Here is a 15,175-nt window from a genome sequence, read left to right as displayed (position 1 = left end):
GGGATGAAAGGGTGTAATGGAAACCTCAACCCGGATTTTAGAACTTCCTTGTATATATATAATCTATTGGTGCTCAGGTTACAGATCCTCTTGTTGGACTTGGCCTTGCAAACCTCTATACCGTTAGGCCAGGGGTAACTCAGCCGAATCTCGTCAACGTCCTCTTCATCAAGCACGCTCTTGTGCTTGAATGCATCAAAGTGAACGTTTCTCGAATACTTATCAGCCCGCTCATCAAGCATGCTCTTTAAACTATTGGAACAACTGTTAAGGGAATAAGGAGAAATGAAGGCTATACCTTTCAGTGATCGGATTGTAGCTCTCTTGTGCATGGCTTCCTTGGCTGAGATGGAGGGCTTACTAGGACCTTGAGATATCCTGAAAAACTTAAAAAGTTGGGAGTTTCTAAAACTTGAGAGAATTTGAGAGAAGTTGAGAAATGAAAATGTGAATGAAAATGAGCACTTCTCATCTTCTTTTATAGGAGAAGAGGTACCAGCTATAACATGTCACAACTCTTCCGGTATCTCTCGAAAAAAGACCAAAAAATGGTAGGAAAAATGATCAAGAAGTTAGAGGAAATGACATAATAAACGAAAAAAAGCAACACAGAGCGTCATTTATCGTACCAGTCCTCCAAGAAAAGCCTGACTGAGGCAAAACACAAGTCGTTAGTCTTAATTCGGTGATTAATTACACTAATCACCAAGATTAGTGAAAACCATTAAGATTTTAGCAAGATCAAGCTCTTAATCCAACACCAACGGCCATCAATAGCCACGACTCGATTACCGTAACATTTTGATAAACAAGTTTCGTGAAGAGTAGGACATTCACGAGAACATGAGCAAAGCGTTCACTAGAAAAAAGAGTAGAACGTTCACCATAATAAGCCCAGAACGTTCAGCAGGGGTGAATACAAAAAGTTCAAAGAACGTTCACCTCCCGGCTGACCAGGACCACAATTGAGGTCCTCCTAAAGGTTTTTCAATGGCCCTCCTAGGAAATTTCTTGAAATTTTTGAAAAATATGGCTCTCGACGAGAACAAGTTTCGTGGAGACTAGAACGTCCACGAGAATAAGTTTCTCGAAGTCTAAAACATCCATAAGAACGAGTTTCGTGAAGACTAGGACGTCCACGGAAACAAGTTTCATGAAGAACAAAATGTTCACTAAAATAAGAGCAGAATGTTCACTAGAACGAGTACAGAGCGTTCACCGAAACAAGAATAGAAAAGTTTCGAAAGGCTCCATGACCCGGCCGACCAGGACCACCATGGAGGTGGCTCCATGGCTGACCAAGAGCAGCATGAGCCGAGTCCTCTACATAAAGGGCTTAGGGCCTAGTAGAACCTCCTGCAAAAAAATTACAAGGTGTTCACCTCCTGGTCAACAGGAGGCTCACCCCCAGCCGACCAGAAGGGGTCGAGCAGGCTACATGAGGGGCCTGAGCCGAGCAGGACCTCGTGGGAGGTTGGTCCAGGACCTCTTGGAGATTTTCCGGTGACCCTCCTGCGAATTTTTTTTAAATCTTTGGAAAAATTGGAAAAATTCGGATTTTTTTTAAATTTTCAGGATTTTAAACTTAACCCCGATTAGTGAGATTTAGCCTCGATTAGGGTCGATTAATGTTTATTACACGTAGTTAACCTGAACCAAGGGTAATTAGTGGTTCGTATGGTATAATTAGCCCCGATTAGGGCAGTTTAACTTACTCATGCACATGATTAGCGTGAATTAGGGATAATTAATGGCTTGTGCATTCTAATTAGTTTTTATTAAGATTAATTAGCCTCGGTCAGAGGAGATTACCCTCGATTAAGGCCAATTAACGTACTCTTGCTTAAAATTAGGCTACTTTAAGCCTAATTAGCAACTTGTACATGGAAATTAGCCCCGATTAGGGCCGATTAGCCCCGATTAGGACCGTTTAGTTTCAAACACTATTCAATTAGCCTGTGCAAAGGCCATAAGTGTGTATAATCACACTATATAAGTCATATTAAACGTGTAGGTCGCTCCACAGTTTACGATAAAATGGCGATATTCATGAAGGGCCGATACCCGAGAAGGACCGAAAGTACCCCGAGTCACGAATAAACCATTATAACTTCCATGAAAACTCGAGTAGTCTTCCAGAAAGTTGGGGGCAAATGATATGGATAGAAAATACATCCTAAAGACGCATTAAATATCGTATTAATTACGCTTGAAATTCATGTCCAATACAAACCAAGCTGGTCTAGGTTCGTAACAGACTAAGACGACCCAAGTAGTCAAGGCCCACTAGCTGAGATCGTCAAGATCCACTAGCATTAGTTGTTCATGGATAAGCCCAATACGGCTAAAAGAGCAAAGGCATGACGTCCACTTAGACTCTAACTCCTACAAGGAAGGATCTAGGATCCCTTGCCTTACATGAGTCCTAGTTACCATCTAAGTTGGAAACTTGTCCACCAAGTCTCACAACACAAGTCTAAACCTAGACTCATCTCTATATAAAGGGCTCTACCCCTCAACCTAAAACTACGTTTTTGGCTTATTCGCTACAACACATAGATATGTAGGCATATTGCAAGGACAACCAGTCCCCCTACGAGAACATCCATTAAAGTTCGAAATTCACAACCCTAGCATTAAATACTAACGAACCCTATGTTTTAATGCTTAGCTAAATCATCATCATCTAAAATTTTAATGAATCTGTAAGGTTATTTGCTCTGGTGGTATTAGTTATATTGATTATCTATATTCAAAAATAGCATGCTATATGTATTTTCAAATTATTTTATATATATGAAAATTTCACATGTTAAAATAAATTTAAATATTTAATTAAAAACAAGTAAAAATAAAATATTTATTTAATAAAAAAATATTCAATATATAATTATATAATTATAATAAGACACTTATATGTGTTAAAAACATATATTTATATGTATATTAAAATCTTATATTTATGTTTATATTATATTTTATTATAATAGATTATATTAGATTTATTAGTGTTTATATATAATTAATAAAATTAATTATAAGAAAATCATATTTAGACACTTAATATAACAGAAAGTTAAAATATTAAATATGAAATAAAATTTTAACACACACACGTATATATATATAAATATTAAATATAAATAAAATATTAATATATGTGTGTATCAATGTGTAAAGTTATGTTAAAATAAGGCAGAAAGTTAAGAAATTTACTAATGACTAAAGGATCAACATAGGATACATGTCTAAATTTTTTGCTAATGAGTATCATGATTCGAGTACTGTATTTTTTAGTTAATATGTACATAACGGTGCGATCTAAACTTTGTAAATAACTAGACTTTGTAAATAATATGCGGTGGGCCGGTGGGGTGATGGTTGGAGATGGTTATAAAAATATTTATGTCGCTAGAGAAAAACTAAGGAAACTTGGGCTTGAATTGAGGCGCAAAAAAATGTGTACATATCTGGAAGGCCGAAGAAGCCCAAGTCCATTTAAAGGCCAGTTTGGATAAAAAGAGCAGTAGATTAGATTAGTCCATTTTAGAGTATCTCCTTCTCCAAGCCACCTCTAAAATTCCAGATCTAATTTAACCCCCCCCCCCCCCTTTTCTGTGTAGTCAATTACACACATACCTATACATACAGGGCGAGACATGGACGGAGAAGATGGTAAACAACAAGCTCACTTAGTGTTAGCAGACAAGCTCTTCCTCCTCACTCAACCCGATGTTGACGATATCGACAAAGTTCGCCTCCGTCATGAAGTTCTCGCCGCCGTCGTCGCCGACGGTAATTACTTACACACACACATATATATATATATAATAATTGTTATTTTTTATTGCAAATGTCAATCGTTGTTGTATGTATAGATTGTTAGGGTTAGAATGTTGTGAATGTTGATTGTAGATATGGCTACGCTGTATGAGAGTTTAGTTGCCACTTCTGTGTTGGAATTGGATCAGAAGGTTCTCGATTCGATGCGTGACAAGAATGTTGAGGAGTTGAAGAAGCTCGATGACAAGTTAGTGTTTTCTTTCGTGTTTGCATTATTTATTTTATTCGATTGCAGAATGTTGAACATTTTTAGTTGTTAATTCTTTGAATTTGTTTGTTATGTTGATTTTGTTTAGTGAATTAATTTTGTGTTGAATTATGTGAATAATTGGATTGTTGGAAGTGGTGTTGTTATTATGTGTGATGAGATCTGATTTTGTGTGATTTGATGAGAGGGATTTGTAGTGTACTAGTGTGCAGAGATATTAGCAATCGTTAATGGTGGAAATATTATTAATCCTAGTCACATAACTTGTTTTCTTTCTTCTATAAGTTTTAGGAGTAATATTTTGTATGATTGCATCTGTGTTTATGTTATCAGTAAGGTGTTCTTTCTGACTGTTATTTTTCTTTTGATACTTTTGTTTAGAATCGCTGATGCTGAAGAAAACTTGGGTGAAAGTGAAGTTCGAGAAGCTCACTTAGCTAAATCCTTGTTTTTTATCAGGATTGGTGACAAGGTAAAGTACAATTACATGGCATCAGGTTAATTCTTTTTGCGGGGTTACTTTTACATGCAAAATGGTACATTTTTGTGGTTGTTAACTCATTGCTGTATGAGCTTAGGTGAAAGCATTGGAACAACTAAAGGTAACAGAGGGAAAAACTGTTGCTGTTGGGCAGAGGATGGACTTGGTGTTTTATACACTGCAGATTGGTCTTTTCTACATGGATTTCGATCTCATCTCGAAAAGCATTGACAAAGCGAAGAAGTATGTATATTTTCAGGCCTCATTTATTTTACTTTATAAAATATAGAATTTTTATTATTGGTCACATAAATACTGACTATAAACAGATTGTTTGAGGAGGGAGGTGACTGGGAGAGAAAAAACCGTTTGAAGGTGTATGAAGGCTTGTACTGCATGTCCACACGTAACTTTAAGAAGGCAGCTGATCTCTTCTTGGACTCTATATCAACTTTCACGACTTACGAACTTTTCCCTTACGACACCTTCATCTGTTACACTGTTCTTGCAAGCATTATAACATTAGATAGAGTTTCCCTAAAGCAAAAGGTACTTGAGTTTACTACATCAATCTGGTTTGTAAAGTCTGAAATTATCTACACGTATTTAATAGTGTTCTTGTTGATATTTAACAGGTTGTTGATGCTCCAGAGATATTGACAGTAATTGGAAAAATTCCGCATCTGGCGGAATTCTTGAATTCTCTATATGGTTGTCAATACAAATCATTCTTTTCTGCTTTTGGTAAGTATATATGTCACTCAATACTACGTGTTGTAATTGTATGTGGTGTCAATCATTTAGATTATTTACAGGTCTATCAGTGAACTCGAGTACCCAGGAAGTCAAGGTCTTTGTTATTTTGCTTATCTTAGCCCCTGTCATGTTTTATGCTTTATTTCCTCTGTCAATGGTTTCAATATCTCTTTGCATGTTCAGATGCTGTAGTGTATACACTGATTAGTTGCCTTTGATTATGCACCCCCCCTAATGGAAGCAGCATTTAGTTTGATGATGTATGCTAAAATGTTTGATTTTTAATATGCAATGATGGAATATTGATTTCAAGTACCAGTCTTGTAATGACATATAACTCGCTAATCACTTGTAAAATACCCTCCACGGTTTACTTTTCCACTTTATTTGGTTACATTAGCTTAATTTGCTAGGTGTACTTTCTGTAGATTAATTTCAGGACACTAAGTTTATGGGTTCTGGGCCTTCGTTCATATGTCTGTAAAGCTAGCTTTGTATAGAGCACAATCCTTTGATCTTTTTACTCCCTCCGTTTCCTTTTTACCAAGTATTTTCAAAGTGTTTACACAAACTAAGAAATGGCTATCAAACAGTATTATGTAACCAACAAGGTTATGTTGTTACTTTAATATGCTTTGGAAGTCTAAAATGACAATCAAAAAGGAATTTTAACCAAAACCTAAAACTTATATTAGATGGGAGTGGAGGGAGTATTAAACAGTCCTTGACACCAAACTTTTCTACCTTCAGTTTATATATTTGTACCTCATGTTCTTTCTACAATGGAAAGCAAGCTTGTGTACCTTACTTTTTGCTGGTAAATTTTCGGCATTGTAGGGATCTCTTAACTTCTTTAAGAACTTTTTACAATGCAAGGGCAGTATGGTGAAACCTCTGAGCATGTTAGTGCTCACAGAACTTCAGTTTGGACATGCACGTTCCTTGGTGCATAAAGTAGAGGATCCTGAATTTCTGATATGATGCAATGCATGCTAGTGAAAATTAAGCAAGCTTGTGTACCTTACTTTTTGCTGGTAAATTTTCGGCATTGTAGGGATCTTTTAACTTCTTTAAGAACTTTTTACAATGCAAGGGCAGTATGGTGAAACCTCTGGGCATGTTAGTGCTCACAGAACTTCAGTTTGGACATGCACGTTCCTTGGTGCATAAAGTAGAGGATCCTGAATTTCTGATATGATGCAATGCATGCTAGTGAAAATTAATCTTATTTTCTGCTACAACTTTGTGGCGGCATTTTCTGTTTGGATTTTGGGAACATGATAGCCAGTACAATATAAAACCGCACTTGTGCCTTTTATTAATTTTTTAGAACTGAAATATCTGGATGTCTTGCAGCTGGCTTGACAAAGGATATCAAATTAGATCGGTATTTGCATCCACACTTTCGTTACTACATGAGAGAGATAAGGACTGTTGTTTATTCCCAATTTCTTGAGTCATACAAAAGCGTTACAATTGAAGCAATGGCGAAGGCGTTTGGGGTAACTGTGGATTTTATTGATCTGTAAGTACTGTCATTTTGTATTAATACACTTAATTTTGGCATAGGATGAGAGAGTGTGAATGTGTTGTGAGTGAGGGTCTTTTTGCGTATTCCAGTTTGTAGGCAGGGTAGAAAGTGCAGATAAACTGATTTTTTCTAATCTACAGGGAGCTATCGCGTTTCATTTCGGCAGGAAAGCTTCACTGTAAAATAGATAAGGTTGCTGGAGTATTAGAAACTAACCGTCCTGATTCGAAGAACGCTCTTTACCAGTCAACTATCAAACAGGGAGATTTCTTGTTGAACAGAATTCAGAAGCTGTCTCGTGTCATTGATCTTTGAATTTAATGCAGGGTTTCATAGTTTTGAATTTAATGCCGCATTTCTTTGTCTGATTCTGATGCCTAAGAATGATAAATTGAATGTAACAAATGCACTGTAGCAACTTGAATTCAGTTTTTGCTTGTATTGCCTTTTAAACTTTATTTTGCATCCCTGGTAAATTTTAAAGTATGGTACACAGATACCCTGGAAGGCCGGGACAATTTAATCTCTAAAAAAAACTATCACCCAATGAATTGAACTCTCACTCAATTGTCTTCGAAACAGGTTCCAAAATTTGACGATAAAAAGTAGAACAAAAAGGTCAATTATTATAAACAATAGGAAAAATACTAAAGATACGATAAGCAATCAAGTAGTTTGTTACATATACATATCGCTGTTCCCAAACAATGTACACCAAAAAAGGGGTGGTGTTGACACTAGTTGGAAGAGAATTCAGATATATTTACTCAATCAAAGTAGCAAAAGCCATATATGGATATAATGAAGTTCGTTTACAAGTTAAAAAAAAAAATAATAAATAATAATAATGAGCCGAGGCGATACATAACATGGGGAGTAAAATATAATGCGAAACAAACACAATGAAGCTGAAATCATAATAAAATCTCAAGTTAGTAGTTTACAAAAAGAGGCCCAGATGCATTGTCCAAATCTTAGAAACGGTTCCTTTGATTTGAGTTAAACCAGGTGGATACAAAGGAAGAAAATAAGAGACAGATAGCAGCGATATAAAAAGAAACATAAAACAAGTATAATACCATGAGCAATACAAATTGTACATATATATATATATATATGATAATGATAATTCTAATTCTAGGGAGCAGGTCTTTCCGCGGTGACCTCTGACTGTATGGCTCCGCCCCTGTTCTCTGACGTTATGCCTCCAACCCTACTCTCTGACTGTATGGATCCGCCCCAGCTGTGGTATTGTACATAATGTGATTTTTGTTGAAGAGGAGGAGCAATAAGAGACACTGTAAGGGGTGATTCTGCTGAAGAGGGGGCCGGAGTAGGAGACTCTGTAGTAAGTGGGGGTAATAAATGGCACCTCCTTTTCTGCAACATGTGGTGGTGACTGGTGATAGATTGATATCTATTTCCTCCATCAATCTCTACTGTTGTCATTAAGAGAACCAATGCAATCATTGTCAATCCCATCCGTTTACCCATTAATTATATCTCTTCAACTCTTGTGTTGTGTTATATTAAGGCTTAACTGAGACCCTCACATCTATTTATACTGCATGCATTATTCTAATATTATCTACTCACATTACCATTCTTGTTCTTTGCATGCTTCATTTTATCCAAACCAAAGATAACGTTAAATCAACCTTCCGGAAACAAATATTGGTTTAGATTTTGGCGTTTTGCAGTAGTGTGCATCTGGTATATGATTGTATACAACAACAAACTAAATATCATTCTTATTCTAAGACCCTTGCTTCAATTTTAAACTATCCAAAACTTTTTTTAAATCTTTATGTGTTAAACGTGGATGTACCTGAAAAATGTTTTTATGTAATGAACATGTTTACAGAACTGCAGTCCCCATTAATAAAAAGGGGTAAACTATTGTGTACGTTTATATGTATGTGTGTAGTGTAGATAGACAAATCCACATATATAAATATATGTGAAACAAGAGACTATACAAAAACAACAATCTTTTTAATTAACACCAGTGTATCATCTACTGGTATGTTTACAGAGTACAAGTTTTTCCTTGACATCCGCAAGTCAAATAAATTTCACAAGAACATTATAACAGATGAATATTCTTACAGACACGGCGTGACATAGTAAGCTGAATGTCAGAATCAAAGAATAGTCGTACATACAACCACTCTAGCTATAGCTTTACAGAGAAATTTGGTAATTCAATTTTATTCATGGTGTCTGTAGACGATATTGCTTTAGAGGGACAGAGGGAGAGTGATGATACCCTGGTCCGGTCTTTTTGTATAGGATTGGGACTATTCTCTGGGACATGTGATTTTTCAAATAATGAGAAACGTTGAAGTTAAACATTAACTTTACATGGTACTGATTATTAAACACAACAATTTTTGAGGTTTTTAAAAGACGAAAATGCTCCGGCAAAAAATAAAGAGAGGAGATGAAAATGCGAATCTGTATTCAGAGGAGACCATGAGCAGCATGATGATGAGAATACAATTCATTAATAAAAATTTTATCCCCCATTCAAATGATAATCAAAAGACAAAAAATAGTATGAAACTTGAAATTCTCCCAAATGACATGCTATGCTGACTCTGAAGAAGGAAATAATGCTAATTTGTTAGACCCATAATTGGAAAGACAAACCTTGTATTCCCTATTAAAAAATAAAAAGTTTGAGACATATTTTATATATGTTGTTAGATATATTTGATAATGTCATGGCTAATATGTTTTATGTTTAGATTTCAGATCTTATTTGAACAGAACAAATCAGTACTTAACTGATCAGTACTTATACTGGAAGTCAGAACTTAAGGGATATCAGTACTTATGATTATCAGGAGATAAGAATCAGAAGATAGATATCAGAACTTAAGTGCTGAAGGACGATCAGATAAGGGCAGTAGCTGATTAAAGTTAAGAAGATCAAGATAAACATAAGAAGAGATATGCATGAAGAAGGAATTCCGTGAAGAATGGAATACTTGGAATAGAAGATATCTGATTGATATATTTTAGGAAGCAGAATTATATTCCATATCAATTAGCGATTATCTTGTAACTGTGTAGTATATAAACACAGACATAGGGTTTACACTATAAGAGTTATCATAATCGAGAATATTATTTACTATAACCCTAGCAGCTCTCGTGATATTTTGTTCATCACTGAGAGATAACAGTTCCAGATTGTAACAGAGTTTATCGTTTAAATAAAGTTTGTTTTCTGTTACATAAGTTCTTGAAGTTTGATTTGATTGTAATAAACACTGTATTCACCCCCTCTACAGTGAAAGTGTGACCTAACAAGTGGTATCAGAGCCTTCTGTTAACACACATACAGTTAAAGATCCAAACACAATCATGTCTGACACAGAAACTCCAACTAAGCCTACTAAAACTGAGGAATCATCAAAGACATCAACTCAGAGTCGTTATGAGACTATCAGAGTTCCCATATTGAGACCATCTGAATATCCCATATGGAAGGTAAGGATGACCATGTTTCTGGAAGCAACAGATCCAGAATACCTTGATAGAATCAAGGAAGGGCCTCACAAACCTACCAAGCTCGCTGTTGTAGTTGCAGGTGAAGCAGCAATGACCGTACCAAAGGAAAAGAGTGATTACACTGCTGAAGATATAACATCTATTGCTAAGGATGCCAAGGTACGACACTTATTGCATAGTGCCATTGATAATGTAATGTCAAACAGGGTAATCAACTGCAAGACTGCTAAGGAGATATGGGATGCACTGGAGACAAGGTGTCAAGGAACTGAAACAGTTAAGAAGAACAGGAAGACAATACTCACTCAAGAGTATGAACACTTTGACTCTAGGACTAATGAGTCATTGACTGATGTATATGATAGATTTGTCAAACTCTTGAATGACTTGTCATTAGTAAATAAGGAGTATGATCTTGAAGATACAAACCTTAAATTCCTGTTAGCTCTTCCTGAATGTTGGGATTTGAAGGCAACAACAATAAGAGACAACTACAATCTTGATGAAACAACTCTTGATGAAATCTATGGAATGCTCAAGACTCATGAACTTGAGATGGAACAAAGAAGCAAGAGGAAAGGAGGAAAGTCAAGGACAGTTGCTCTCAAGGCTGAAGAGGAATCCCCCAAACCACCTTCCTCAAAGAAAGACAAGGGTAAAGCTCTTAACGTAAAGTCTGATACTGAGTCATCAAGTTCTGAGAGTGATGATGACTCAGATTCTGAAAGCTTGCCTGAAACTAATGCTGATGAGGAGATGATGAAGCTGTGTGCTCTTATGGTGAAAGGAATCACAAAGATTGCATACAGGAAGTTCAGGAAGGGAAAGAAGTTTTCCAGGAAAGGCATAAGTTCTGATAAGAAGAATTTCAGAAGATCTGAAGGAAGAGGAGGAAAGTCTGACAGAGGAGATTACGCTAATGTTAAATGTTATAATTGTGGTGAGAAAGGCCACATATCTCCTGATTGCAAGAAGACCAAGAGTGACAAAGGCAAAGCTCTTGTCACAAAGCAGAAAAGCTGGACAGACACAGACTCTGAAAGTGAGGAGAACTATGCATTGATGGCAAATGCTGATAAATCAAGTTCTGAGAGCAGTTCTGAAGCTGCTGAAACAAAGGTACCTCAGACTACTTATGCTTTTCATACTGATGATATTAATGAGTTGAGAAGATATCTTAAAACCATGTTTGTTAGTTATAGAGATCAAACTTTAACATGTGAAAGATTAACTTCTGAAAATCTTGCTTTTAGGAAAAGAAATGATTTCTTAGAAAAAGAGTTAGTCATGTTCCATCAAACTCAGCAGGATAGAGATGATGCTTTTAATGTTAGGGATGAAGTGCTAAAAATGAATGAATCTCTAAAAACTGAGTTAGAAAAGGAGAGAGAGATTATCAGAACTTGGACTAATTCTGGCAAAACAACTCAAAATTTGCTAAGCAGTGGAAACTGGAAAGAGGGCTTAGGTTATGGAGAAAATAAAAATGAAAAAGGAACTGTAGAAATTAAGCCTGTTGATAAGCAAAAGCCGAAGTTAAAACCTGTTAAGTTTGTAACTGAAAAATCTGAAAATGAGAAATCAGAAGTTAAAAAGGAATTAGCTTCTGACAAACTAAAACAGGAAAAGACAGCTGAAGTTAACATAGGCTTAATGACAAAGAAGCAGCTTAAGCATAAGCTGAAAGATGTTAAGAATGCAAACAAGGTAAAATCACCTAGGAAAAACAGGAATGGAAAGGAAGGTGTGAATAAAAGCAATAACTATAAAACTGTTCCTGATGCTCCTAGGAAAGCATGTCATAACTGTGGAAGTTCTAACCATCTGGCTTCTTTTTGCAGGAAGAATAAGAATATTAACTCCTTATCTACAAAGTCAGGAGTTAAGAGTCAGTCTGTTAGATACAAACCACAAAATCCTTGTTTTTATTGTGGTAGTTTATGGCATTCCATTTATACTTGTAAGGAATATCATAGTTTGTACTATGATTATTATCAAATAAAACCTTCTTTAAAGAAAGTTTCTGTTGTTCCTTCTAGTGTAAGTTCTGATTCAAAGTCTGGTAGTATAAGTTCTGATAAGAAAACTGTTAACATAAAATCTGATGCTAAATCCGCTGCAAATGTTAACAAACCTAAAAAGGCCAAAGGATCCAAGCAAGTCTGGGTCCTTAAAACTAATAATTAGTGGTCTTTTTGATTGCAGGGCAACAGGAAAAATATTTTAGTTCTGGACAGTGGATGTTCAGGACATATGACTGGAAATAAGGCCCTGCTATCAGACTTTGTGGAGAAAGCTGGCCCAAGTGTTTCTTATGGAGATGGCAACATTGGAAAAACTTTGGGATATGGCAATATCAATCTTGGGAATGTCATCATTAAAGATGCAGCTCTGGTCTCAGGACTTAAACACAACTTACTGAGTATAAGTCAAATCTGTGACAGAGGTTATCATGTTGATTTCTTTGCAGAACATTGTGAAATAGTTAGTAAATCTAAAGAAAAAATTGTTCTGAAGGGATTCAGGCATGGTAACATTTATGAAGCTAAGCTTTCAACAAGTTCTGATGGTTCTGCAATCTGTTTAGTGAGTAGAGCCTCAACTGAAGAAAGCTGGAATTGGCACAAGAAACTCTCTCATTTAAACTTCAACAAGATAAATGAACTGATCAAGAAAGATCTTGTGAGAGGACTGCCAAAATCAGTGTTTGTTCCTGATGGTCTTTGTGACTCATGTCAGAAGGCTAAACAAAGAAAATCTTCGTTCAAGAGCAAGACTGAATCATCAATTCTTGAGCCTTATTATCTGCTTCATGTTGATCTATTTGGTCCAGTGAATGTCATGTCTATTGCAAAGAAGAAATATGCGTTGGTCATAGTAGATGAGTTCGCCAGATACACATGGGTGTATTTCTTGCACACAAAAAGTGAAACTGCGTCTATCCTGATTGATCATGTCAAACATCTGGATAAATTGATCAAAGATTCTGTGAAAATTTTGAGGAGTGATAATGGCACTGAATTCAAGAATTTGATAATGGAAGAGTTGTGCAAAAATCATGGAATAAAGCAGGAATTTTCTGCTCCTGGAACTCCACAGCAAAATGGGGTTGTTGAAAGGAAGAATAGAACTCTCATTGAAGCTGCACGAACAATGCTTGAAGAAGCAAAGCTTCCAACCTATTTCTGGGCTGAAGCTGTGCAGACTGCTTGTTTTACTCAAAATGCAACACTCATTAACAAGCATGGAAAAACACCATATGAGATGGTGAAGAACAAGAAGCCAAATCTCAAATACTTTCATGTATTTGGATGTAAGTGTTTTGTTCTCAAGACTCATCCTGAACAGCTATCCAAGTTTGATCTAAAAGCTGATGAGGGAATCTTTGTGGGATATCCACTTTCTACAAAAGCCTTCAGAGTCTATAATTTGAGAACAAAAGTGGTCATGGAATCTATCAATGTCTCTTTTGATGACAAGAAGATCACTGGACTTGAAGATTGCATTGATCATGATCAGCTGAAATTTGAAAATGAAGATTCATATTCTGATACCTCAAGTCCTGACAGTCTAAGTCCTGATACTGTAAATTCTGATGGATTAAACTCTGATGTTATTGAAACTGTGGTAACTACGTCAAAGGAAGATGCACCAATGCAGGGGGAGCATACTCAAGATATTATCACATCTCAAGAAGCATCAGAACATACATCTGGCTCTTCAAATTCTGATTCGTCAAGTTCTGATAAGCCAAGTACTGACAGTACTGAAAATCTAAATACTGAAGGATCCAACTTAGAGAGCATAGTTTCAGGGGGAGTATCAGAAAATGAAACCGAAGACAGCATGAATCATGGGGGAGCATCCAGTTCTAGAGAAAATCTTCCATCTGCAAGGAAGTGGACAAAATCACATACACCTGATTTGATAATTGGAAATCCTGAGGCAGGTTTCAGAACTAGAACAGGTACTTCGAATGAATGTCTTTACAATTCTTTTCTCTCTCAGTCTGAGCCAAAGAAAGTGGAAGAAGCTCTTCAAGATGCTGATTGGGTGCAAGCAATGCAGGAAGAGTTGAATGAATTTGAAAGAAACAAAGTCTGGACCTTAGTGCCAAGACCTAAGAATAGATCGGTTGTTGGTACAAAGTGGGTATTCAGAAACAAAACTGACAGTGATGGCATAATTGTAAGGAACAAAGCAAGGCTGGTTGCAAAAGGATATTCTCAACAGGAGGGAATTGACTATGATGAAACATTTGCTCCAGTTGCTAGGTTAGAAGCCATAAGGATATTCATGGCTTATACTGCTCACAAAAAGTTTACTGTCTTTCAAATGGATGTGAAAAGTGCTTTTCGCAATGGAGAATTGGAAGAGGAAGTATATGTTGAACAACCTCCAGGCTTTGTAGATTCCAAACATCCAGATTATGTCTACAGGCTTGATAAAGCACTTTATGGACTTAAGCAAGCTCCTAGAGCATGATATGAGACTTTAGCTCAGTTTCTTCTGGAAAGTGGATTCAACAGAGGAACTATTGACAAAACACTGTTCTATCTCAACCATGGCAAGGACTTACTTTTGATCCAGATTTATGTTGATGATATTATTTTTGGGTCTCCAAATGACAAACTTTGCAAAAAGTTTGCCAAACTAATGCAGTCAAGATATCAGATGAGTATGATGGGAGAACTTTGTTATTTTCTGGGCCTTCAAGTCAAGCAGAGTGAAGAAGGAACTTTTATTTGTCAATCTAAGTACACCAGAAACTTGCTGAAGAAATTTGGAATGCAAGACTGTTCAAGTGCATCCACTCCCATGGCCACTGCAACAAAAC

The 15,175-nt window shown here is 36.2% G+C and overlaps 1 protein-coding gene across 1 annotated transcript; it reads left to right on the top strand.

Moving 5' to 3' along the window:
- The first annotated feature begins 3,572 nt into the window (after positions 1 to 3,572).
- LOC141677549 (26S proteasome non-ATPase regulatory subunit 6) lies at positions 3,573 to 7,277 on the top strand. Its single transcript, XM_074483533.1, has 8 exons — positions 3,573 to 3,795; positions 3,916 to 4,030; positions 4,433 to 4,523; positions 4,630 to 4,775; positions 4,862 to 5,081; positions 5,168 to 5,276; positions 6,645 to 6,813; positions 6,960 to 7,277. The coding sequence occupies exons 1-8, from the start codon at positions 3,660 to 3,662 to the stop codon at positions 7,132 to 7,134; spliced, it is 1,161 nt and encodes a 386-aa protein (XP_074339634.1). The 5' UTR covers positions 3,573 to 3,659; the 3' UTR covers positions 7,135 to 7,277.
- The last annotated feature ends 7,898 nt before the right edge of the window (positions 7,278 to 15,175 follow it).

This window comes from Apium graveolens, chromosome 8, assembly GCF_009905375.1.
Source record: "Apium graveolens cultivar Ventura chromosome 8, ASM990537v1, whole genome shotgun sequence".
NCBI classification, from domain to species: domain Eukaryota; kingdom Viridiplantae; phylum Streptophyta; class Magnoliopsida; order Apiales; family Apiaceae; genus Apium; species Apium graveolens.
This window is presented reverse-complemented; position numbering and strand designations above follow the sequence as displayed.